The 25,504-nt window shown below is 40.5% G+C and overlaps 7 protein-coding genes across 16 annotated transcripts; 4 read left to right on the top strand and 3 right to left on the bottom strand.

Moving 5' to 3' along the window:
- Positions 1 to 3: 3 nt before the first annotated feature.
- LOC105691867 (mediator of RNA polymerase II transcription subunit 11) lies at positions 4 to 852 on the bottom strand. Of its 2 annotated transcripts, none has more exons than XM_012410642.3 (3): positions 692 to 852; positions 377 to 517; positions 4 to 304 (listed from the first exon to the last, which is right to left on the bottom strand). In XM_012410642.3, exons 1-3 carry the CDS (start codon positions 765 to 767, stop codon positions 66 to 68), a joined length of 456 nt encoding a protein of 151 aa, XP_012266065.1. In that variant the 5' UTR covers positions 768 to 852; the 3' UTR covers positions 4 to 65. The 2 variants fall into 2 exon arrangements, with proteins under 2 accessions (XP_012266065.1, XP_012266066.1); XM_012410643.3 differs by having other exon boundaries at positions 589 to 730.
- Positions 853 to 1,020: 168 nt separating this feature from the next.
- Positions 1,021 to 1,956, bottom strand: LOC105691868 (ragulator complex protein LAMTOR4 homolog). Its single transcript, XM_012410644.3, has 3 exons — positions 1,615 to 1,956; positions 1,478 to 1,549; positions 1,021 to 1,405 (listed from the first exon to the last, which is right to left on the bottom strand). Exons 2-3 carry the CDS (start codon positions 1,547 to 1,549, stop codon positions 1,151 to 1,153), a joined length of 327 nt encoding a protein of 108 aa, XP_012266067.1. The 5' UTR covers positions 1,615 to 1,956; the 3' UTR covers positions 1,021 to 1,150.
- A 91-nt stretch (positions 1,957 to 2,047) lies between these two features.
- Positions 2,048 to 4,294, top strand: LOC105691865 (isocitrate dehydrogenase [NADP] cytoplasmic). Its single transcript, XM_012410641.3, has 2 exons — positions 2,048 to 2,402; positions 2,832 to 4,294. Exons 1-2 carry the CDS (start codon positions 2,187 to 2,189, stop codon positions 4,044 to 4,046), a joined length of 1,431 nt encoding a protein of 476 aa, XP_012266064.1. The 5' UTR covers positions 2,048 to 2,186; the 3' UTR covers positions 4,047 to 4,294.
- A 138-nt stretch (positions 4,295 to 4,432) lies between these two features.
- Positions 4,433 to 11,541, top strand: LOC105691864 (cullin-3-A). Of its 3 annotated transcripts, XM_012410639.3 has the most exons (12): positions 6,077 to 6,784; positions 6,855 to 7,238; positions 7,316 to 7,519; positions 7,611 to 7,790; positions 7,869 to 8,243; positions 8,313 to 8,483; positions 9,107 to 9,214; positions 9,295 to 9,869; positions 9,939 to 10,077; positions 10,195 to 10,319; positions 10,393 to 10,453; positions 10,841 to 11,541. In XM_012410639.3, exons 1-11 carry the CDS (start codon positions 6,659 to 6,661, stop codon positions 10,415 to 10,417), a joined length of 2,412 nt encoding a protein of 803 aa, XP_012266062.1. In that variant the 5' UTR covers positions 6,077 to 6,658; the 3' UTR covers positions 10,418 to 10,453; positions 10,841 to 11,541. The 3 variants fall into 3 exon arrangements, with proteins under 3 accessions (XP_020711417.1, XP_012266062.1, XP_020711415.1); XM_020855758.2 differs by lacking the exon at positions 6,077 to 6,784 and adding an exon at positions 4,433 to 5,801 and having other exon boundaries at positions 10,393 to 11,541; XM_020855756.2 differs by having other exon boundaries at positions 6,079 to 6,784; positions 10,393 to 11,541.
- A 215-nt stretch (positions 11,542 to 11,756) lies between these two features.
- On the top strand, positions 11,757 to 17,795 carry LOC105691910 (glycerol-3-phosphate dehydrogenase, mitochondrial). Of its 5 annotated transcripts, none has more exons than XM_048653270.1 (12): positions 11,757 to 11,884; positions 13,840 to 13,983; positions 14,045 to 14,198; positions 14,285 to 14,507; positions 14,583 to 14,746; positions 14,833 to 14,945; positions 15,040 to 15,233; positions 15,314 to 15,702; positions 15,782 to 16,032; positions 16,103 to 16,450; positions 16,676 to 16,777; positions 17,160 to 17,795. In XM_048653270.1, the coding sequence occupies exons 2-12, from the start codon at positions 13,891 to 13,893 to the stop codon at positions 17,292 to 17,294; spliced, it is 2,166 nt and encodes a 721-aa protein (XP_048509227.1). In that variant the 5' UTR covers positions 11,757 to 11,884; positions 13,840 to 13,890; the 3' UTR covers positions 17,295 to 17,795. The 5 variants fall into 5 exon arrangements, with proteins under 5 accessions (XP_048509227.1, XP_048509226.1, XP_048509229.1 ...); XM_048653269.1 differs by having other exon boundaries at positions 11,872 to 12,096; XM_048653272.1 differs by lacking the exon at positions 16,676 to 16,777 and adding an exon at positions 16,532 to 16,630 and having other exon boundaries at positions 11,872 to 12,096.
- Positions 17,796 to 17,936: 141 nt separating this feature from the next.
- Positions 17,937 to 23,970, top strand: LOC105691912 (transcription factor SPT20 homolog). Of its 3 annotated transcripts, XM_048653266.1 has the most exons (12): positions 17,937 to 18,693; positions 18,761 to 19,547; positions 19,684 to 20,193; positions 20,262 to 20,604; positions 20,902 to 21,113; positions 21,204 to 21,293; positions 21,376 to 21,729; positions 21,822 to 22,053; positions 22,128 to 22,596; positions 22,681 to 22,975; positions 23,052 to 23,159; positions 23,275 to 23,970. In XM_048653266.1, the coding sequence occupies exons 2-12, from the start codon at positions 19,488 to 19,490 to the stop codon at positions 23,386 to 23,388; spliced, it is 2,787 nt and encodes a 928-aa protein (XP_048509223.1). In that variant the 5' UTR covers positions 17,937 to 18,693; positions 18,761 to 19,487; the 3' UTR covers positions 23,389 to 23,970. The 3 variants fall into 3 exon arrangements, with proteins under 3 accessions (XP_048509223.1, XP_048509225.1, XP_048509224.1); XM_048653268.1 differs by lacking the exon at positions 18,761 to 19,547; XM_048653267.1 differs by lacking the exon at positions 17,937 to 18,693 and having other exon boundaries at positions 20,929 to 21,113.
- Positions 23,971 to 24,049: 79 nt separating this feature from the next.
- LOC105691911 (protein transport protein Sec61 subunit beta) lies at positions 24,050 to 25,411 on the bottom strand. Its single transcript, XM_012410731.3, has 3 exons — positions 25,250 to 25,411; positions 24,701 to 24,900; positions 24,050 to 24,598 (listed from the first exon to the last, which is right to left on the bottom strand). Exons 1-3 carry the CDS (start codon positions 25,250 to 25,252, stop codon positions 24,511 to 24,513), a joined length of 291 nt encoding a protein of 96 aa, XP_012266154.1. The 5' UTR covers positions 25,253 to 25,411; the 3' UTR covers positions 24,050 to 24,510.
- Between the last annotated feature and the right edge of the window lie 93 nt (positions 25,412 to 25,504).

The following is a 25,504-nucleotide window of genomic DNA, read 5'->3' as shown; positions in this document are numbered from 1 at the left end:
TAATTGTTTTCAGCATTTATTGCACTAACAAATATAAAATGCAGGAATTTCCGTTCGAATTAAATTTAGGAATTAACACCGGATTGTGACAAAGGCTGGAGGGAAATACTAGTAGGTATTTGTTGCTGTTGTTGTTGCTGCTGTTGCTGTTGCTGCTGTGACGATCTGACTACCGTTCTCCCATGCAAATGTTTGTTCTTGATCCTTTCCAACTCATTCACCCTGCTGCGTGCATGTTCCAGCCTGTGCCATGCCATTTGAAGAACCTTCTGACTAGCATATCCAGATCCCTCGTGAGGTTGCCCTATTTTTTCCAAGAAATGGTGAGTTCTAATCCCAAGTTCAGTTATAAATCTCAGAATTATTTTTCAATTACCTGTGGACACTTGTGTCAAGTAGTGTATTTGTTCGCTTAACTTCGACTCCACATGGCCCAGAGTTTTTAGAAATTGATGAGTGTGACCCTCGGCTTGTTTTAAACTTGACTTCTCTTTGCTAAGTTCCATAAATGCTTGGCCTGAAATTGCATGCGATAAATAATTTATGAGACTCCTGCTTATTTCTGCAGAATTGAGAAAGTATGATCACCTCGAGTAACAAACTATAAATATTTTTAATCGTGTATGTTCAGGATTCTCGAAAGAATCCTGATTCCAGAGGTTAGAATTATTGTGAGGAGTATCTCTATTACCAGCACTCTGTAAACAGCTAATTATATCCTTTTCTATTGATTCTAAAATTTGAATTCTTTCCATCGGGGGCGTCATTATGTTATGATAATGCGGAATGTTTGATACAAGTGTTACTCAAATTATCGCTGATAAAACTTTCCTGTCAAACCAATGGATTTGACGATATTGCGGTTTCGCAGTTGCGGTGGGTCGCGGAAATGTCATGGCTTCAAACCAGCGCATGCGCACCTCAGTCAAATAGATGTCATCGGTGATGTTTACCTTTTGCAACACTTTGGAATTCAGAAAATTGGTTTACTTTTTTTGCGGTAGGAATCAACAGACGAAATCGGTAGTAACATAATTTTTATTTTCGTAGATAAAATATGTATAATGCCTTTTCAACGGCTCAAATATTTTAACTCGATATTTATGTACATGGAAATCGTATGATTTATGTAAAAACACCTATGAAATTTTTAGGCATTGACAGTGGGCTGTTGCTGTTGTTGTTGTCCTTCTTGTGAAGAAGTTAGAGATACAGTTTTCTTCTTAACGACATATATTTTCTTATTCGACAGGCAAATAACGTAGCAGTGATCTCCATAAGTGATTGATATTTTGTTGAAAGTATCGTTAGACGAAAACGCCTTAGGATCGATGGTGTCCGTAAGGGTTATTAGACTCATAACTATGTTTGCGATTCGTTCATCATTCTCCAACTCCCCGCCAGACTAGAATGAGGAATAATAAATTCACCAAGAGAATGATTGAAGTGCTGCGACGTTCATTGTCATTTGTAATACCGTAAGCACAGCCCCATCCTCTTTTAATACTAAGTAACCAACTTGATCAGGTATACGTTCCATGGACAACATCTGAAAAGAAATCATCATTCTTGTTAAAAATTCGATAACCTACGGCTCTGTTATATCGTACTTGCCTTTTGTTCTATATTAAATTATTTATGACAGCTGACAGTGACAACAAGCGGAGTTCTACTCGAGTATTATCGTAAGTCCAATTCCACAATTCCGACTCCAAAATATCTGAAGCATCACGAGAAACTTGAGATAAAAATGGCGTGGCGCTACTGCAGTTTGTTTGTTATTTTGTTTATATTCGAATAGAGGTACGACGGAGGTCAATACATAAGTCGACTGCCACTTTATCGGTTCCGTTTTCGTATGTTACGTAATCACGATTACGAAATAAGAATGAAAAGGAATGATGTACGTAGACCACTCGTTATCAATTATATTATCAATGTATTTGGAAGTAGGAGATGGCGAATCAATTCGTGCACCAATGAGGATTAATTCTCTATTATTGCCCCGCTGACTCGTCCGCGTTGACGATAAGGGTAACGCCCGAGTGAACAATGCAGCAGGGATAACGGTATCGTGTGCTCTGCCGTACGACAAGCTTTTTTTAAAAGTTTGTCCCCGGTTTGCCAACTCTACCTATCGTTTAAACCAAAGTTTAAACATAATAACAATAACCGGCGCTATCGCCATGTTACGATCCCTGCCTCGCCTGTCTCTCCCATTTACGAGTGCCGGCATCGGTGGCGAACGATTAGTTTGCAATAGTACGTCGACCGTCGCCCTTCTCGGACGTTGCTCTTCACCTGGTGATACCTCAGGCTATCGACAAGCCCAACGGGATTTTGCCTTATTACAACACTCCAGAAGCTTCGCCTTCACTTCAATAGCAATGAGTAAAATCAAGGTAATGAAAGTTTATCCAACACAAACATTCAAATTACGAATAGATTTATTTATGACGGCAGCAGGAAAAGTCATTACTATCTGTTTTTTTCTAATTTCTTGCCATCCTTTGATTGGTTCTCATTTATATACTATATCTCTAAATAGAAAATTCTCCATGTCGATTGTGCAACAAACTTTCTGTCTTCCACAACTATTCCTGAAGCCATAGATCTACAGCTGTTGTTATTGAAATAGTTGTTAATTGCCAATCACCGGGCATAGGTCAATCCCCTCCACCGGGCCCCACCTCTTTCGGATTCCCTGAGAGGTCTTTGGTGATTTTGATTTGATAAAATTGTCAAAAATCAAGATCAACTGCTGATTAAGTTGTGGAGTTATTGATCGACGATATTCTATTCCACTTTCACATTATGGGGAATTCTTACAGGCTGGACCCGTCGTTGACATCCTTGGAGATGAGATGACGCGGATAATTTGGGATTCTATTAAAGAAAAACTGATCCTACCATTCCTCGACATCGAACTACATATCTATGATCTTGGAATGGAAAACCGGGATGCGACTAACGACCAGGTGACTGTGGACTGCGCAGAGGCCGTAAAACGGTATAATGTGGGTATAAAATGTGCAACGATAACCCCTGATGAGTTGAGAGTGAAAGAGTTCAACCTCAAAGAGATGTGGAAAAGCCCCAACGGAACAATCCGGAACATTCTGGGTGGTACGGTCTTCAGAGAGGCCATAATCTGCAAAAACATTCCTCGATTAGTCACTGGTTGGAATTTGCCCATCATAATTGGGCGTCACGCTCATGCTGACCAGTACAAAGCTACTGACTTTGTAGTCCCAGGAGCCGGTAAACTGGAAATTACTTGGACCGGAGAATCGGGTGACAAAATTCAGCACACCGTCTATCAGTTCAAGGGAGCAGGCATAGCTCAAGCCCAATTCAACACCGATGAGAGCATTCAGGCTTTTGCTCACAGTTCTTTCCAGTATGCTCTTTCTAGGGCTTACCCTCTGTACTTGTCGACCAAGAACACAATTCTCAAGAAATACGATGGAAGATTCAAGGATATATTCCAGGCCATCTATGAGGCGGAATACAAGTCTCAGTTTGAGGCAAAAAATATCTGGTATGAACATCGTCTCATCGACGACATGGTAGCATACGCCATGAAATCAGAGGGTGGGTTTGTCTGGGCATGTAAAAACTATGACGGAGATGTGCAGTCTGATTCCGTTGCTCAAGGGTACGGATCTCTGGGGCTCATGACCTCTGTGCTCCTCTGTCCCGATGGTAGAACTGTAGAAGCAGAGGCTGCGCACGGAACTGTAACTCGTCATTATCGTCAATACCAGCAGGGTAAGGAAACATCGACGAATCCGATAGCCTCGATCTTTGCTTGGACCAGAGGTTTGTTGCATCGGGCTAAGCTTGACAACAACGAAGAGCTTAGAAGGTTTGCAGAGACCCTAGAAAAAGTGTGCGTTGATACTATCGAGGCTGGAAGTATGACCAAGGATCTTGCGATCTGTATCAAGGGTATGAATAATGTTCAACGTTCAGATTATATGGAAACCTTTGAATTCATGGATAAGTTAGCTGAGAACTTGAGAAGAGCCCTCGCTGCGGCGTGACTGGAAAAACAAAGACTTGCCAATGCAAAGAAATCCAAGCTCTGAGGATTTCATTTCTGTATTACCAAGTATAATTACCCGACTGCCTAAGGTCGGTGACTCGAGGGGTCACGGGTTATGGAATATATGGTCTTTCTATTTTGATTATCAAGCATTTGATACCACTATCAAAGTCTTTTTTAATTACAAATAATAAACTATGTTATTCGTGATAACATCTGTTATTAAAAAATGTATCTTTCATGAAATCATCTATGGGCTGCCGAAGTGAAATATTTTTTAAATTAGATATCAATTTTTTACCACGTACACTAGAGTTACAGCATAATATTTGTCTCTATCAGTACAGTATCTACTATTATTAGTTGTGTGGTTTCCTCAGAAAGTAATGATTTCACCACTATCAGAAAAACAGGACAAGAAAGCAACAATGCGAGCTCAGGCTTATCAGAATCTCAATGGTATTTCAATATTCCTTTTTGGTGGCATCGAGTGCAAGCTATGTAATAGCTGACTTAGAAAACTACATGAAGGGGTCAAAGATCAAGTGGACTTCAGGAATTCAATGTTGTGGTATACGTTACAATCTGCTTTCTGTAGGTATGGCTCAGTCATTTTGGCCCAATCAGATTGCCGTTTATCAGTTTTCGTATACCGCAAAACACTCTCCACTCGGACACGTATGACAAACAAGATTATAGTCCTGTCATTCAATAGGAAAAATACCTAAATTTAAGTTCAATCACTTTACTACAAGTACATTACAATTTTTAAAATGATAGGTCGACTTCGGGTCGATTAGCACTCGAACCAAGTTTCATATATTTCCTGTATGGCGCCATCAGACGATATCGCTGTAAAGCCCGTAGTGTGTTGCACTGGTTAGCCCACAACCGGTATGCCCGCGCTTGTTCTATGAATTTAATCAATTGCATTGATGACGTTTGTAATTAAATAAAATATCAACAATTTAATGTAATTCAGTGCTGAATCATTTGCAGCATTCACTTTTGAGCTAAAGAATTCAAGGTTATCTATTAAATGAATAACTGAACGCAGCCCGCCATCAGTGCGCCTGCAACTTTGCAATTGCCGAATGGCCTGATGATGGGAAATGGTGATCACTGATCAGTTGTTCGTTCCGTCATCCCGTCCGCCTGACGATCATTGGATTAAAAATAAGGAAAATACCTTCTGGTATATTTGAAATTCAAATGAAAGATGCCTCGATCTGTGGATGGAATCGCGACATTCCGTTGATAATAAATTTACTATTGTGAAGCTTAAAAACGAAACGTCGGATTAAATCGACGCGAGTTTTACAGTGTTTTGGTGTCGCCTCCATTTTATAATAAACTCGATCGCTTATTATCCCCCGAGAGAAGCGGGGGTTTCATGGCTATTTTGCACGCTAATAAATCATCAGCGAATCTCCTGTAGTCTAATCTTGATCCTTCATAACTGGAATTGTTCGATATTAGTCGCTATTTGTGTCAGAATCCGTGTCGTGTCTTGTGCCCCCTTCCCCTTGTCATTTCTTCTGACCCCGTGTCCACCGTCCGCCCTGGCTAGTCGGTGCGTGAATGACTTCGTATAAACTTTGTAAATGTTTACGGAAATACAAATTAACACTGACTCAATTTTTGAGTGTTTTTGAATCGTATAGTTGAACAAGGATCCTGACGATCCCTAGCAAAAATGATGAAGAGCGGCTCACTGCCCAAGAAAGAGAAAATGCGGATACGCGCTTTTCCGGTAAGAAAGACTGGAAATTTTTTAAAAAATTTTATTTCTCCTTCATCGAAATTCATCTAACGCATTCATCTATCTGTTAACCCCCCTCACGCTTTTGACAAGAGAGAAGATTATCCATTGACACAAGTACTGACGTGAAAAATAAAGCAACCCCTTCCCCCGCTTCACCCCCTTACTTCTCCCTCCCCTCTGCCCCTTTAACCTAGATCACATCTTTTATTCAGTAACATTTACAGCTTTCACTTTCCAATCTTCATTATAATCAGATTATTATGTTACTCCCAAAATAATCTAATCGGTGACAAAATTCCATGTCTTACAATTCCCTGCATATGCCTCTCGAACATCTGTCATGAATGTTTTGATCAGAACAAAAGATTCTTATTCAAAGCTTGTTGTTAAACCAGACATGCAGTCTGTCAAATCACTGCAAATGCTGCAGAGAATCTCTCCGATGTTTTTTTTTCCTTGACAGTTGCCATAGTAGCTGACATTGACAACAGAATTATAGAAGAAGATTCTTTCGCTTTTCTACTAGAAATAAAAAAAAAAAACTTCATAGAAAAAATAAAACAAACAAAAGAAATCAGAGAAAAATATCCTCCCAATGTCTCTCAGCTAAATTTTTAAGTCTAAAATGTTACCAAATCAATGAAAGATATAGACTCCAGTGGCTCATGGTATTTTAGGAATTTTTATAGCCTTGAATGTGATGGAGATTTCAGATCTTACATTGCATTAAAAATCAGTGCTGTCAAATGTTATCTGTCAGAATTCACTCACATTTCTGAGTGAAAAAATTTACTTGAGGTTATCTTTGGAAAGTATGAGCCAATGGAAATAATAATCAAAGAACAATGGAGCAACAAATATTTGAAAGATCTGTATTCCAACTTGCACGGGGAGCTCCGGGTGCAACAGACCCTATCCCCAGCTTACTTGGATCGGAAAATTCCAGTTCGCTTGTGATCGTCGATACCCTTGTGAGGGATATTATTCAATTTGGTCATAAATACGTTATTATACAATGTTTTTCTTTGTTTGTAATTTCAGATGGCTATGGATGAGAAATTCGTCCAAAGTATTTGGGCGTTGCTCAAGAATGCTATACAAGAAATTCAGAAAAAAAACAATTCTGGTCTGAGTTTTGAGGAGCTTTATCGTAATGCCTATACAATGGTCCTCCACAAACATGGAGAACGTCTTTACACGGGTTTGAAAGAGGTCGTTACACAGCATCTCGAATCGAAGGTTCGAGAAGACGTCCTTAGATCTCTCCACAACAATTTCCTTCAAACTCTAAATCAGGCTTGGAACGATCATCAAACATCCATGGTCATGATCAGAGATATTTTAATGTACATGGACAGAGTTTACGTACAACAACACGATGTTGACAACGTCTATAACTTGGGCCTCATTATTTTCAGGGATCAGGTAATGAAAGCAGATGTTATTCCCAATCATCCCTATTTCATTTCTGTATGTTTAACCCATTGGATTAACAATTTTAGGTAGTAAGGTACGGTTGTGTCAGAGATCATTTGCGCGAGACACTGCTAGGGATGGTAGCACGTGAAAGAAGGGGAGAGGTCGTAGATCGAATTGCAATAAAAAATGCTTGCCAGATGCTGATGCTGCTTGGAATAAACTGTCGCCAAGTTTATGAAGAGGATTTTGAAAGACCTTTCTTACAACAAAGTGCAGAATTTTACAGGGCAAGTTTTTATTAGTTATTTTCTTCTAAGTCTCCAAGTCTGTCTTCTAAAATTCATCTGTTTATTGAGCGTATTCAATTGAACACAACAGATGGAGTCACAGAAATTTCTTGGTGAGAACAGCGCCTCCGTGTACATCAAGAAAGTTGAGGCAAGGATCGGCGAAGAGTCCGAAAGAGCTAAACACTACTTAGACGAATCTACAGAGCCGAGAATAGTGGAAGTAGTCGAAGAAGAATTGATTAAAATTCACATGAAAACCATCGTTGAGGTTCGTTGAATTTAAATCCTTCTCCTCTCTGAAACACCTCAAATCACGCTGACCAATAATTGCGTTACTACCAAACAGATGGAGAACAGTGGAGTTGTGCATATGCTGAAAAATCAGAAGACGGAAGACCTAGGTTGCATGTACAAATTGTTTTCAAGAGTCACAGATGGTTTGCGTACAGTTTCTGATTGTGTGTCGCAGTTTCTAAGGGAACAGGGGCGTGCCCTTGTCCAGGAGGAGCATGAGCCGACCACGAATGCTATTCACTTTGTTCAAAATTTACTGGATCTCAAAGACCGCTTTGATCATTTTTTGTACCACTCTTTTAACAATGACAAACTCTTCAAACAAATGATAGCCTCAGATTTTGAACACTTCCTTAATCTCAATGCAAAGAGTCCGGAATATCTGTCGCTTTTCATAGATGATAAACTCAAAAAAGGTGTCAAGGGGGTAAGTTGTCATCGAAGTTCCGGTCATTAGACAGAGACGTATTATGATTATTAATTGTTTTTTCAACAGATGACAGAGCAGGAAATCGAGGGCGTTTTAGACAAGACATTGGTCCTCTTTAGATTCCTCCAGGAGAAGGATGTCTTTGAACGATATTACAAGCAGCATCTAGCCAAGCGACTCCTTCTTAACAAATCTGTCTCCGATGATAGCGAAAAACATATGATCTTCAAGCTCAAGGTACGCTATCCTTGGATTTGAAATATCGTAATCTAGTAGCACAAGAAGTTCTGCTGCTCCCATGTGTTCTTGATAGAATTTTTAGCGACATTTGTAATGTGAAAAATGAGCAGCGTTTTTAAATGGCACAGTTATGTTAGGCACAGGGCGCGTTCAACGTAGACGTGGATGTTCTAATTGCGATGAAAAAGCTGAGTGCTGAACCACCGAAAGATTCACAAGATTCTGTCTTTCTACGATCAAAAATATCCTCCAGAAAAGTGAAATTAGAGTAGCGTATTACCGACCACCTTGTATCCCAATCCTGAAATCATGTCAAGTAAGTGTCTGCTTTGTAAACCATGCTGAAAACCATTTTTTTCGACTTTATTAACGGCGTGGTAAAACCAACAAAAAATTACATCTAACATTTAATCATTTGGCAGAATCGTAGGTAAATCAAGTGGCAGCATGTGCCTTGGAGTTCTGCATGGTTTAGCTAAGCTCGCACTTTACTTTTTAAAATCCCAGAATTCTGACGCATAGTCAGACAGTCAGCTAGCGCAGGACTTCACGGCACAAAATTTATTCTGACTCTTTCAAATACCTGGAAATCACAATAGTTTTATTATTTTCCCTAACAGACTGAATGTGGTTGTCAGTTTACGTCTAAGCTAGAAGGAATGTTCAAGGACATGACAGTCAGCAACACTATAATGGAGGAGTTCAAGGAGCACGTTCTGACTTCTGGCGTGAGTAATTGATTAGAAATAATTGGTACCCTTTTTTATATGGACCGAGATTCCTGATCTGCGATGATTAACCATTCAAGACGAGTCTCCATGGAGTTGATTTGAGCGTCAGAGTGTTGACGACTGGATTCTGGCCGACCCAGTCAGCGACGCCAAAGTGCACAGTTCCTTCTGCACCCCGAGAAGCGTTCGACGCGTTTCGATGTTTTTACCTCGCAAAGCACAGTGGTCGTCAGCTGACGCTACAACCTCAATTAGGTTCGGCAGACTTGAACGCGGTTTTCCATGGACCTCGTAAGGAGGACTCCAACGGCGGAGGCCTCGACGCGCCCTCGTCTTCTAGTTCCATAGCCAATAGCAGTGGTAGTCTTTTGAGTCAGCGTGCCAGCAACGGTGGAAATCCACGAAAACATATTATCCAAGTTTCAACTTACCAGATGTGCGTCCTCATGCTGTTCAACAATAGAGATCGATTGACTTACGAGGAAATTCAAAACGAGACCGATATACCCGAGCGCGATTTGGTTAGAGCGCTTCAATCGCTTGCAATGGGAAAAGCGACCCAAAGAGTCCTCCTCAAACATCCAAGGACCAAGGAAATCGAACCGTCTCATTGTTTCAGCATAAATGATAGCTTTACCAGTAAACTTCATCGGTAAGACTCGGTATTTTCAACGTTTCTCCAGATCGATATTTCGATGAAAATTCATTTTGTTTATTCCAGGGTGAAAATCCAGACAGTTGCTGCAAAGGGAGAATCTGAGCCAGAGAGAAGAGAAACTAGAAATAAGGTCGACGAAGATCGAAAGCATGAAATAGAAGCTGCCATTGTGCGAATAATGAAGGCGCGTAAGAAAATGCCGGTGAGTAACTATTATTTCCCTGTTTTATGGTTCAAGGTAAAGATTACGAGAATTTTTAAGATAAACTCGTCTCATCGTACATATATTTATCTATTTTGTTTATTTATTTCTTTGCAGCACAATATCCTTGTAACCGAAGTCACGGAGCAGCTACGCGACAGATTCCTGCCATCTCCAGTTATCATAAAAAAACGTATCGAAGGACTCATCGAGCGAGATTACCTGGCGCGGACTGAAGACAGGTAAATTGATTAGTATTTCTTATCATTTCTTGAAAATTTTTACATTTCTGATCGCGATGTTCTCTGAATCTAGAAAAGTCTACACCTACGTCGCTTGAGCTGCGTCCTTATTGTCTCCGGAAGTGTACAAATGCGTAAGTGGCCAGCCTCGTCGAATGAGGCGCGATACATACGATATCGTAGTAGTATCGTTCCTAAGTATAATTCAATATTTGGATAATTTCCTGGCGATCGTTAATTATATTTACCTTCCTTCCCTTATCGTAGAGACAGAAGAAAAAGAAAAGGAAAAAAAAAAAACAGAAAAACAAATAAATAAGTCATAGAAAAATAAATGCAATTTTTTACATTCGATACGAGTTACGATATATGTAATTTTTTTTTTTTTTTCTTTCCTTTCATTTGATTTGTCGTTGAGCATATAGCTTACGTTTTTCGTAATATACACACGCTCGTAACAAATCCATAATTAGAAATCAAAACGAATTGAAGTCGGAAGGTTTATTTTGTCTTTTTTCCAGAACCTGCCGGCCTGGATCTTAAAGAATTCTGGGCCGATATGATAAATATTTTGGACAAAATTCTAGCAAAAGAAAATGAAATAAACAGAAACAAAGGATAGCAAACCATCACTGCTAACGATATAGACATAATTATTATAAAGAATTTAAATTATTCCAGATCCAATAACAAAATACTTACTTATAACTACATAAATTTTACATGTCATCTATCCTCGTCCAAAAATTTTTCCTCGATCTTCTCACATTGCCCGTAGAATTCGATTCTTTTTTTTTAAGAAAACCAAAAAAAAAAGATAAAGAGAAAATAACTTATAACGAGATGAAACTAGAAAAATGAAATTAATTAATAAAAATAATACTAAGGATCATCAATGAATGACCTTCATTCTTTACTTGAGCGATCGTGACAAGTATGAAATTGGAATTAAATAACAAAGCAGCGATAGTAATGATTCTTTTCCAAGTGCTAATTCATAGTGTCGTTTTAATTATTCACTGCGGGTGATTAATTTTTGAAATGCTGTGTATGTTTCCGAGTGTGAGTGGTGAGCAAGTGTGTTGAGTATGTATCTTCACAAATATTGTATGTGGTGAATGAAGAGATAAAAAATTCAAAAGTGACAGAAAAAAAACAGAAAAAATAATGAGACAGTTGTATCAATAAATGGATTTAAATACAATTTCGATCATGAAACGACGCTCTGTTGTAATTATCAGTTTAAGAGATCACGTCCCTTTCACGTTTTTGTTTAATCTTATAAGGTATTATTTTATTATATTTAATAGATTAGATGAAATGATTCGCATAATCTTTTTCAAATCAAAATATTGCCGCCAGTGGATCTGACAGCAAGTGTGATACTCCTTGACCTGATACCTGCACGATATCGTCTGTAACAGCTATCGCCACCTTTGAATACTTCCTCGAATTCAGTTGGCGATGAAAAAAAAGAACTTCGAACAGGAAAAAAATTTTGCGACACTTGTGCTCCGGGCATCAGTTCTCTGCCCATCTTTGAGTTGGGCTTCGTCGAGGTTCCTGTGAGTTTGAGTTGAATATTATAAATGCGTCTGTCGCGTGGTTTTTTACTGACGGTGTTCGAGGCTTAGCATTTTTATTTTGTTTTATTTTAGTTTTGCTGAACGCCCTTAGATACCCTGGGGATAATGAGCTCCAGGGCCATCGTGAAAATTCAACAATATTTGAATCAACAATAAAACTAAGCTAATGAAAACAACTATCACGCAGTTTTGTGAGTATTGCATTTAATTCGTTTACGCAAATTAATTTACTTTTCCTTCCGGGTTTTATCATTTCGCTTTTTACATTAACATTCTGCCTTTTTCTCACTCGTTTCTCAGCTCCTTGTAGGACGATGGTGAAACAAATTGAATACGGACACAACGCGCTAATTAATTCTAATTTTTTTGCTAATTATCAACGCTTCGGCCTTCTTGATTATCCTCATATACACAGTGTAGTGCTACCAGGATGTAGTAAACCTAGTCTCAAAGCCGCTCACAGAATAATCGCGCATATGTATTATTATGATAATGCTGTTCGTCCACTACGTAACCGGGACTTAAAAATTCAACGTACGCATAGCTATTGTTAGAATCGAGAGAGGGGCCGGATAAAGGGGAAAGGAATTACGGTAACACCTGCGAGTTGTCCTCAAATCCAATTGTCATATTATAATGCAATAGATTGACCGGTAAGTTATCCTTCATGTAGATAAATATAACAGACAAATATCGCGGAATGAACAGCCTAAACATTCGGTTTCTTCCGGGGTGTGCCGCGCCCGCGTTATGATTTTGAGAGAAAAAAAGAATCCCAACGAAACTGAAATTCATTTGTACTGCGAACGTAATCTTATCTTTTGCCGCGGTAAATTTTATTCGAAAAACATTCGTCTGCTACACGTAGCAGAAGCCAGCTGGAAAATCAAGGGATGAAAGGAACGGAGATCGATTATTGAATCCGGAAGACAAACTATTACAGCTTTTTTTTATCAAACATACTCCGGTTATTTTCCATCATGTTTTGTTCGTTCGTGCATTCGAAAAATTTTATTCTACTACAAAAGCAGCTGCGGCAGCTGGGTAGGTCGTCGGTGTCACGAACAGAGCATCTGAATCATATGTAAAATGCATCCCATCACACCCTCGTGACATTTAAAACTGTTGGCACAAAACTCGTGCCCGCGCACTATTTCAAGTATAAATAGCATGCAGTTATGTCGTGTGGTTAACGAACGTCTGTCGTTGCAAAAGAAATAGGGGAAATGGATCCAAATAATTCGAAACTACAATACCTTGTGCCATAAGGACCGTAGCTGAGCTACAATTATTGATCCAAGTTGAAATGGAAACGCTAGATTTCCAGACGATCAATAAGGCGCGATCGTCGAAAAAGAAATTCATCAGATTTTTGTTCATTCTTATCCTATTAACTTTTAATTACCATGTTTATAGTAGTTACATCATCGTTGAGTAACATAACAAAATAACTACGACGCATTAAAAATTCCGTGATGTTTCGTATTAGCAAGTTTAATATTTTCGTGTAATTATACCATTGAGATAATATTAACATTCGAATCGAATTGCGACCTACATTCACCGTGGTATTGAAAGGGATTGCAAAAAAAAATATAAAATGAAATAAAGGTGGGGGAATTTTCGGGCAAAGGTGGAAATACGACAAGGAGAAAGAAAAGAACTGACCACCTCGCGAGCCGTGATGGATTGAGATAGTTCCGCGTGGTTGTTACGAAATCCCACGTGCTCGTGGGGATAGCCAAGTAATCAAGGCTGCGGATTAATATGACGCATACGCGGATAAACGAGACGGGATATTGTCGGTGATTTACAAATACAAGCTTTCCGGGGAGCACAGACAACAGGTCTGACATTGAAACTATGAGTGTCTGATAACCCAACGCGATTAAGCTACTATCGCAGTATATTACTTTCATCATTTATTATTTCAGGTGACAGGAGCACCAGTTGAGTAGGATATCTCAGCATCTAACACCAGAAATATGGCGACTCGGAAACTCATACTCGCAGCTGGGGCCAGCGCTGTGGGTGCCGGAGTACTCACTTCTCATTACTTCCTCACAGACTCAAACACCGTCAGTATATTAAACTTCAAAACTGACATTGCGGAGGCTTATACTACGTTCTTTCAAATAGGTCTTCGCTGAGAAACAAGTAACAAGACCTCAGAAACGTCCACTTCCTTCTAGAGATGATCAACTCAAGAGTCTCAAATCAGAAAGTTTCGACGTACTGATTATTGGCGGAGGTGCTACTGGAGCAGGATGTGCACTTGATGCGGCGACTCGAGGTTGATATTACATACCAATATAACGAGGTTTTTATTCGCTGGTGAAACTCCCAACTCTGATGCTTATTTTCCCTTGATTCTTTCAGGCTTGAAAACCGCCCTTGTTGAAGCTGATGATTTTGCCTCTGGCACCTCGTCACGAAGTACAAAACTTATCCATGGTGGAGTTCGTTACTTACAAAAAGCAATAATGCAATTAGATGTCGAGCAGTACAGAATGGTGAAAGAGGCACTCCACGAACGTGCAGCTATGCTTCACAGTGCTCCACATCTCGCTCATCCTCTTCCCATCATGTTACCCGTTTACACGTTAGTTAATTTAGAAATTTCTAGTGACAGAGAAAAAGAAAATTTTTGAATAATGAAATAATAATTTTTATACAGATGGTGGCAGATTCCCTATTACTGGTTTGGGATAAAAATGTATGATGTGGTTGCTGGAAGCAAGACTGTAAAGTCATCGTATTACCTGAGCAAATCGAACGCCCTCGAACTATTCCCTATGCTGAAAGGCGATAAATTGACCGGGGCAATTGTCTATTACGATGGTAAACAGCTTCTATATTTTACTATCACATGTTTGCTCTGCACTTTTCCCATTTAGAGCCTGAAAACTTCTGCTTTTTTTTAACAGGGCAGCAAGATGACGCGAGGATGAACCTGGCGGTTGCTCTTACAGCCGCAAGACACGGAGCTACCGTAGCGAACCATGTCAGTGTCGTCAATCTCCTAAAGGGACTCGATATTGTAAGAAAATTTATGAGGAACCAGACTGCTACATGAGTGTGGACTACATCTGCAATTTCAGATCCTTGACTGATGAAAATTTTATCAAATTTAGGATGGCAAAAGAGTTTTGGTCGGAGCACATCTCAGAGATGAGCTTACTGGTGAGGAGTGGGACGTCAAGGCAAAGGCAATAATCAACGCTACTGGTCCATTCACCGATCACATTCGTAAAATGGACGATCAAACCGTTAAGGAAATCTGCTGTCCCTCTTCCGGAGTCCACATCGTTCTTCCTGGATATTACAGGTCAGCCTTTGTCGAGATCTTTCCACAATTTTTTACCTCTCTCCTTAGTTTCCATCGTAATGTTGCTCGTTTTTATTCAGCCCTGATCAGATGGGTCTTCTAGATCCAGCGACGAGCGATGGTCGTGTGATCTTTTTCTTGCCTTGGCAAAAGCAGACAATAGCTGGGACGACGGATCTCCCCTGTCAGGTGACCCACAATCCCCGTCCGACAGAAGATGAAATCATGTTTATCCTCCAAGAAGTAAAAAATTATCTCAATCCCGATGTTGAGGTCAGACGAGGCGACGTTTTATCCGCTTGGAGTGGAATTCGCCCCCTTGTCTCTGATCCTAACAAGCCCAACACCCAATCCCTTGCCAGGAATCACATTGTCCATGTCAGTCCGACAAATCTTGTAACGATTGCGGGAGGTAAATGGACTACGTACAGAGCTATGGCAATGGAAGCTATTGACGCAGCCGTGGACGGTATGTAACTAGAATTCTGATTATTTTTCATTTTCTCATTTCTCAAAGTGGCTAAATTATCAACATATTTGTTATGTAGCGTGCAAACTCAAGCCTACTTCTGGGTGTCAGACTGACGGAATGCTACTGGAAGGTGCTCATGGATTTACTCCGACAATGTACATTAGGCTTGTCCAGGACTTCGGCCTCGAGTGCGAAGTCGCTCAGCACTTAGCTCAGAGCTATGGTGACCGAGCTTTTGCCGTTGCAAAGATGGCAGCGCTGACGGGCAAGCGATGGCCAATTATTGGCAAAAAAATTCACCCCGAGTTCCCATACATTGATGCTGAGGTTTGTGATCACATTCCTTTCGTCGTATAACTTGATATCCTATTTCTATAATCTCTGATATTTTTCCCAGATTCGATACGGCGTACGAGAATATGCAAGGACAGCTATCGATATGATTGCGCGAAGGTTGCGACTGGCTTTTCTGAACGTACAGGCAGCCCAGGAGGCACTGCCTGGTATAATTGACATAATGGCAGAGGAGCTTCACTGGTCGGCAGAGGAGAAAGCTAAACAAGCTAAAGAGGCGAGCGAATTCTTAGCAAACGAGATGGGTCAGATGGTGAACCGAGCATCGCGAGATAAGATCCCTATCAACCTGACTAAGGATGAGATCCAGTTGTACATAAAACGTTTCCAAATCATCGACAAGGATAGGAAAGGATACGTGTCGATAAATGACATAAGAAGAGGTTTGAAGGTACAGAAAAAATCCTTTTTTATATTTGGTTTAGGAAAAATTTCAGAGAAAATTTAATCGTTGAACATGAAAAATATCCAGGCCCTCGGTATTATCCTGTCGGCAGAAGAGCTCCATACTCTATTGAATGAAATCGACCTTACGTACAACGGACAAATGGAGCTTCAAGATTATCTCCAGGTAAGAAAGTTGAACATTCAATGCTAACGATAAATTTATTTACAGCTCTTCGGCGATAAGGAAGTACCTGGCGAGGAACTTCATGAAATCTTGCGCGAAATCGACACTAACATGAACGGTCAAGTCGAACTGGATGAATACTTGCAGGTCTGTCTTTTAGCAAAGAGTGTTGTGCAATTCCCAGAGGCATGTTTAGCTTGTTATTTCATTGAAGATTTCTTCTTTAAGTTCTCGACTCTTTTTAACGGACGTACATCATGCTGTTCCGTCAAGTCCATGCAGCCTATTAATCTATGCTCTTTGTTCTCCGCTACACTTTAAAAAGCCCTGATTTCTAACTATTTTTAAAAACACCTTGTTATGCCAACACTCGCACCCAGCTAGTAACAATCCTACGACTGACCATTTGTTTGATGTTATGTTTGTATTAAAATCCCATTGCCGTTCATTTTATTTGTATCTTATAAAATTGTTAAACTTTCACAAGATAACCCATAGCAAAATAACAACCGATAATTATTTTTCCCAGATGATGTCTGCCATAAAATCAGGACACGTTGCCTATTCACGGTTCGCTCGAATGGCGGAAATGGAAGAAGCGCAGCACGAGCAGGACATACTTAAGAAGCAGATAAGCGTTGAGAGATCAGGAGGCGGACTTTAGAGCCTCGCAGAGTCGCTTGAATCCTCTAAAACTCGCGTAATTGCATCTGTTACTTGTGGTATCAACATACACCGCTCTCCTTCTCTAACGCTTCTCTGAATACTCCAACCCTCTGAAGTATTGGAGAAAATTAGATCGCGTCGCGAGTTCAAAGAGAGAATTACCGCGTATAGTAATTATTCATTATTTATGAACAAGTCGTCACTTCGAATAAGTCGAGCCACCCAACCGTATTACATAGATAATTATTTATTCCAAAAATGAAAATTGTTGAAATATGTATATTTGTTAGGTAGAAAATATTGAAAAACGGCGACATATTTATTTTATTTATTCATTTTCTTCTCGTCAATTGCTCCTAATTCTATGAGTAATTTTCAAAGAAGATGCAACATGAAGCAGCAACAACAATTCAATGTGTAAGAGATATTGATATTTATTTGTAAGTGAGATTTTGTGACGCATACAATTGTTGGTGCAATATAGTCTATCTAAAACAAACAAGACTGATAGTTCTTTTCATTCAGATTTACAAAAATGATCCCTACAATGAGTTAACTGCAGAAATAGTTCTTGAAAGAAACAGCAAAATTATCGAAACAACCCCGCGATGCTCTGCAACCCTAGTGACGTAAATTAGGGAGAATCTATTCCGAGGGATGGCGTCTTTTTTTAATTCGTGCAGCTGTGCGTGCGTCGTTAGTCCGTGGCCAACTTCGCGGTGCACCGCCCAGAGTTACAAGATAGTTCCCTCCCTCGAATCGCGCGAGTTAGGGGGAAGAGCACGTTTTTCATCCACGATTGAAAACAGAAAACAAACTCCTCGTGGGCGTCGAATATTATAATTTGAAAACCGCCCTCGTTTTATACTGTTTCACCCAGAGTGTTAATTCTTACCGATTCTCGCAGCCACTCTTAGAGGGAAAAAATAACTGTGTATAGTAACTGAATACGTAGTGACGGTGAAAATGTGAATATTCGATAACTATACTCTGAAATAGGATTATTATCCTACTTTGAAGGCTCACGAGCTTTCGCCCCAGAACCTGTGACAAAAACGTGGTTCAAGAAACTCATTTTTTTTTTTTTAGTCTTCCTTTCCTTTCGAATTCTAGATATTGCGGTAAAAATTTTTTTGTATGTTGAACACACCAATCAGCGAATGAATATTGCTGTGGTAGTTGATTCATGTTACAAAATTGTAATCAGTTTGTTTCCTAATCTTGCGAGGACTGTGACAAGATAGAAAATTCTGCGATGATTTGCAATTGAAAAAGAAAAATAAAGTCCAAGTACACGCAATTGTTGCGCGTCTGAATCGCGTCAGTTGAAATATTGTTTGTTATCAAAAACCCGTTCCCGTACCCGTACCATGGCCTCGTTGCAGGTAGAGCTAAAGGTGAGTCGAAAATCTTGTTCTGTTTATGAAGAAGAATAAAGATGATAATAATAATTCGCGTTTTAAGAGCACGTGTCTCTGATCGTCGTGGGTAAAAGTGGGTGGAGGCTGGCTTTTCCCCGATATCGTTGGGTTCGCCTTTGGCGTGTGTGGTTCAATTGTGTTGGTAAAAAGGGTTATATGCGTTATCCGGCCCAGTTGCGCCCGTGTGCGTCGTTCCTGTACCCGCCGTCCTTGCGAAGCGTCGCCTTGCCGCGTCTCTCGACGCCCCGGGGCGTGGAGGGGGACGAACGACTCAGGACCGTATGGAAAATACAACAGAATTTACCAAGCGCGTGTCAAGTATCGTTTTAACCGTCCGAACTCCGTTTGCTTAGTTTTTTATTCACACAAATTACTCGACTAGACCATAACTACGTGCGAGGCCGCAATTAATGTGTTACCGCTTCTGATTTTCGTAGAAGTTTTTAGCACCCAAACTCGGTTATTTACCACGCCCCTGGATTCGAGGGAGGGACACGAAAGGAGGCGGAGGGACGCCTCTAGGTTTGGTTTAGGACGTCGGCGCCCAGCCAGCATTGTCGTGTTTCCGTCGTGGCGGTACTTCTTGGCAACCGTAGTGAGTCTGTCAACATCGAGATTCAGTTTCGCTGGTATTCGCTGGGTTCGGGGGTTGCTTCGATTTTGTTTAACGCTCTATTCGGTTCCGGTGGATCAGAATAGCGCGATTATTGTTATAAATATCACGCGCTGTTTACTTTGCGCCAAACGCACAACCACATACACAACGGGCCATGGGCCAATTTACCATAGGAGGAGGAGACGCGAACAGGGATATCGTGACCGATACCACGGTAGGAGCTCTACGCGCCACTCACTTTTTCTTTCATTTTACCCAATTTCGCGTATCAATCCCCATCTGTGCGTGAGGGGATTATTAATTTTCCAATTTTCCAACGTTCTTTGTGAACCCACCGATATATTTCCTAGGAGGAAGTCGACGAGGACCACGATCCTTTGCACATAGAACAGCAGCAGCAGCAGCAGCAGCAGCAACAACAACAACAACAACAACAACAACAACAGCAACAACAGCAGCAGCAGCAACAACAACAACAACAACAACAGCAGCAGCAGCAACAGCAGCAACAGCAGCAGCAGCAGGAAGTAGTGGATCAGCAGCAAGTGCAAGAACAGCAGCAGCAACAGCAAAATGCCCAGCCACAGATCCGGTTTTTGAGCGCTAACGTCTTGCAGCAGCTTCAGCAGCAGCAAGTTGTACAACAGCACCAACAACAACAGCAGCAGCAACACGATGTCCAACAACAACAGCAGCAGCAGCAGCAACAGCAGCAGCAACAGCAGCAGCAGCAGCCTCAGGTTATTACCTTGCAACAATTGCAAAATTTTGTGCCTTTGCAACACGCTCAACAACAAGACCAGAATCAACAAAGAACTCAGACCATCTCCGTGCAGGCTTTGCCCCAACAATTTTTACAGGTTTGTAAACCCTCCGCTGAATCGTGATGATCGATTTCTTCCAAAGACTTGAATAAATAAATTTTTAGGGTGCTCAGCTCGTCGGTGGCCAGGGGCAGGGGACTTTGCAGCACCAAGGACAACCACAGCAACAGCAGCAGCTCAGCTATAACGTGATTCCGCAGATGCAGACAGTGAACATCGATGGCCAAGAGGCACTTTTTATTCCATCTTCAGCGATGTCGGCAGCGACGAATCACCATCAAGCACAACCTACCATGCAGTTCGCTACAACGGGTGGACAGCAGGTTCAACTTGCTAATGGACAGACCATTATCACTCCACAACCCGTTAGTCTCATCAGAGCCCCCAGTGTCTTCCCTACATCTATTATTCAAAATATTGGCGGACAGACTGTTCAGTTGCCAACAGGTAAACCTAGACTGTTATTTTCATTTCATCTCTACTTTAGGACAATATCGACTCGCACACATTCCTTCCGAATCATCCGCAAGCTTTATCTCTGTCCAATGACTCCATGTATTTTCTCGCATGCACCAATTTCGAGGAACGAATAACAAAAGCTGTTAACTTTCGTTTGATATCTCACCCGCAGAGCTTGTTTTTGATTAATCGCTTTATTCTAAACCTTGAGTCTTAGTAGCTTATCCCTTATTGCTTCGCTTTCACTAACTGTCGCCTTTCTCGTCCACAATGGCAAACGGACAGATTCCAAGGCTAGCCTGGATGTTTCAGGGCAGAGCGTACAGGTCCGTCCGTTGCAGTTCCCTATGCAACAGGTACAGCAAACGGTGCCTGTTCAGGTTCCGGTTACTGTCAACAATGGGCAAACTGTTTATCAAACAGTACACTTCCCCGTTCAAGCACTATCCAGTGTTTTTAATATGCCCACCACGCAAATGATTCCGCAGATCACACAGGTGAGTTGGATTTGGAAAGTATTTTTTTTTAGAACCAGGCAACGAGCCTTACAATTAAAATTCATATATCCTTATGTCATTATTTTACAGCAAATGCCCCAAATGGCACAAATCATAACTCCCAACGGGCAGATACAGCAAGTTCAAATCGCGAATCTGTCTCAGCTTCAGGGTTTACAGGTAAAATTTTAGCTAATCTTTCAATATCCGAGTCAAAAGGTAGTTCTCGATGCATTAAAATGGATGATTGGTTCTTCTACAGGGTCAGCAAGTCGCACAGCAGGTTGCCCAACAAGTTGCTCAGCAGCAAGCCCAACAGCAAGTTGTTCAGCAGCAAACCCAACAGCAAGTTGTGCAGACTGTTCAGCAACAGCAAGTCGCACAAGCTCAACAAGTTCAACAGCAGCAAGTACAACAGGTTGTACAACAGGTCATACAACAGCAGCAACAACACCAACAACAACAACACCAGCAACAACAACAACAGCAACAACAGCAGCAACAGCAACAGCAGCAGCAACAACAACATCAGGTTCAAAGAGTTCAACAAGTTTCCACGCCAGCGCCGACAGTATCGACATGGAGCACATCGGTCAGCACGCCAAGCAATGTTCAGGTAAAATCATTTACGATGAGACTTGAAAGGAAATATAGTAACACCTTTTTAGAGGACCGGAAGATTGTGATATTTCTGATTGATTTATCCAGGTAGTAGGAATCGGATCACTTGGGAGGACGGTAAATGGAAACATATTAACAACTAAGGATGGTCAGAAGATAGATGTCCAAACCCTTTCCTCGCTCACGAGACAACCAGACAGTATTGAGGGCGATATTAAAGTGACCAGTATCGACGCCAGCCAACTTGCCGGTAGCCAAGTTATACACATCCAAGCACCACAGCAACCCCAAACTGCGATGCAGCCAATTACGATAACAGGTATTGTTATTGACGTTTACACTTTGATTAATTTTTTATCATTTGTTAATTATAACTTAATCTTTCGGCATCAGGTGCTCAAGGTCAACAATTAACACTGATCCCAGCATCCGCTTTGACAAATCTAACCGCTCAGGGTGGTATGATGCGAGGCGTGGGCAACGGCATAATGCAGCTTCAACCAACAACTGGAATGAACACCAATGGATTCCTGCAATCGTTCCCTGTACAAAATATTCCTGGATTGGGTAACGTTCAAGTCATACCAGCCAGTGCTTTACAACAAGCTTCGGTACAAACGTTACCGACCAATACCGCCGGCACGCAGATCGTCACAGCACCTGCTGTTCATCTCGAAGGAAACGATCCCTCCAAGTGGCAAATTGTTCAGACGATACCGTCCACTCCTGCGCCCAGCACTCCCGCGCCGCCTCCTCAACAGTATCAGGCTGGGAATACACCAACTGTTGCTGAAAACGATCCCAACAAACAACACCGAAGGAGAGTTGCCTGCACTTGCCCGAATTGCGGGGATGGAGATAGGTGAGTCGAATATTAGGATCGATGAGATGAGACGATAAATGTAATGAAAATTGTGTCATTTTACTTTTTTTCTTCTGTGTTTAGAAACAGGGATTTGACCCGAAAAAGACAACACGTCTGTCACATAGCTGGGTGTAATAAAGTCTACGGTAAGACAAGTCATCTCCGAGCTCATCTTAGGTGGCACACAGGCGAACGACCGTTTGTCTGCAGCTGGATATTCTGCGGTAAAAAGTTTACAAGATCCGACGAACTTCAGCGTCATCGCAGAACGCATACGGGCGAAAAGCGGTTTCAATGTCCCGAATGTACAAAGAAATTTATGCGCTCCGATCATCTTACAAAACATATTAAGACGCATACGAAACTACGCAGTACAGTTAGTATACTTATTCTAAAGATTTCATTTTCCTGAATCGATTCACTCAATTTTATGAATCAATTATCTGCTTCAGGACACCGATGTGGACGATCCTGACAGGGATTTAGATACCGAGGCACCTCAAGAAAAATCTTGGCCTGTCAGCATCATTGCTATTCACGGCGACATTCCCGCATCCCAGGTAATGGACGATCCAAGGAAAATAATTAAATCATTTGCATAAACACTCCGAATTTGATGGGAAGTAATAACAATAATAAGAAATAATTGAAAAGCTTTTTTCTTTTTTCTCTCAGGAGGCTGCTACTTCAACGCAGGAAGGATCTTCAGATAGCCAGTCTTCGGGAGATGATAAAATGATGATCACTATACACAAGGAAACAGAATCTTCTGAAATGAAAATAAACTGAAAGACGAAGTTGAGAATCATGTTTAGCAAAGTGGAAGATCGGATGTGCGAGGGTCTCTGGGCCCAGCACCAGCCCTATACTCTTTGTTATCACTTAAATCTTTTGGTTTTACAATCTATTCTTCTAACTAGCAAAGATGACCCTACGCTAGAGAGATATTCGCTATCAGTTGACGCAGGTTTTTTAATACAAAATCTTTTTTATACGCCAGATTTTTATCATTCGTGATATGGGAATTGATGAGGATTGTTATAGTACAGATGTGTACAAAACATCTTTACCCAGGTTCTGTACATAAGAGAATATATATCCCTATATATATATACACATATATCACCACATATATGTATATATATATATCTATTACATATATATATGTATTTTTGTAAGATAATCATGTAAATAGTGTACATATAAATGATTTTACACAAATTTCTTATATTCTTCAGTTACGGAATTAATCGGAGTTTATGACATGGAGATTTGTCAGAATTTTCAAGAGAACGAAGAATTAAAGCACGAGCATTATGATCTATTGACTATTGTTATACTGAATTAAATAAACAGCAAAATCAAGGTTTACCATTCTGTTGACCATTCGTTGAGAAGACTGCTATGGTTTTAATGAGGATATCGATGAATTGGTAACCCGATGATAATATCAATTATAATATCTAATATTTATTACCTTTCTATTTTCATTTTACATATAAAATAAATTTCATTATTATCAATCGACGTTTAAATTTTAGAGTGAAGTTTTCAGAGCATCCAACAAACTATAACAATATCAGTTCATCATAAATTAGCTTTCGGTTTCTGGTGCTGGTTGTTATTATTTAATTTTCTATGAATAATTTATTAATTCATACAATTTATATTATACTACATTTAAGTTGAAGGAAGTTGAAATTCCTTTGAATTCATTGGAATGGAGTTATGAGGCTGTGTACAAATGCGGAACGTCTGAACGTCACTTTTTGTTATGTGAAAATATTGCCAGCCCGCCATCTCATGTTTGCAGTTTTAGAAAGACTCGCACATAATCTTAGACTGCGACACTTCTTTCCCCCATCTCCTCTTCAGTTTTATTTTTAATAAGGATATGTAATTTTTTGATATTTAAGAACGAGTATATTTTCCCCAGATGTGGAGCATGAAGACAGATGCGATGAATAACAGAGACATCACCAGGACAGGTACGGGACCACTAAATAACAGAAAAACTGGTAAAACACACGAAATTCGACTCCAGATGTGAGAACAAGTCGTGTTGTTAACAACTCAGAACTTTGAACATCCAAATCCTTACACTTTGATGCCAGGGGAATCATCTGTGTAAAACCTCCACATTCCTCCTGAACTTGTGCCTGTGTTACGATTTCTGGCTGATGTAGCTGGTGCCGTTTTCCTTTGACGCACCGTACCACCACCGCCGCTTGCTCTTGGTGCTACAACTTTGCTGGGAGATCTTCCTCCGGCTCCAACTGAGGTTGAGCTAGGTGCTGCAGGCTTAAATGATGCAGGAGAAAAGTTGTTATAGTGAAACGAAGCAGTGGAATATGTGAGTATGGCATATTTGACATTGAGCTATTGTGCCAGTGCAATTGTATGGTCATAAACTTTGAGATCTGAGGAGTTTAGCATACATGTGCAATGACCATATGTTGAGCACCTATTTTTTTTCAATTTACTAATCAATGTCACTCCACAATATTTTCACTGAGTTTTTACAAGGGATACCAATTTGTATGCGAGGAATTAATTGGAGGTACCGTTAGGAAATATATGAGTAAAATTAAAACTAGGTTAAACCGGGGTATCCAGTACGTTGATTAGTTAGAAAATGCTGATCACTTACCATTGTGTTTAGATTTTTACAGAGAAAATTTCTGAATTAGTTTGATTTATTTTTTGCTTTTGTTCAATAGTAACACCTTGTGATTACAAATGCTGTACAGAACAATGAAGTAACACCGTCGAAAACACAACTGGCAAGTGACGGATTGAGCGAACAGCTATTTCAGACAAACTTCCTCCACGTACGCTCTACGATCAGACTCTTCGACGACACGTCACGCTGCACAAAAACCGGTGCATGATGGGAAGCCACGTG

This window comes from Athalia rosae, chromosome 3 (genome assembly GCF_917208135.1).
Source record: "Athalia rosae chromosome 3, iyAthRosa1.1, whole genome shotgun sequence".
Lineage (NCBI taxonomy): Eukaryota > Metazoa > Arthropoda > Insecta > Hymenoptera > Athaliidae > Athalia > Athalia rosae.
This window is presented reverse-complemented; position numbering and strand designations above follow the sequence as displayed.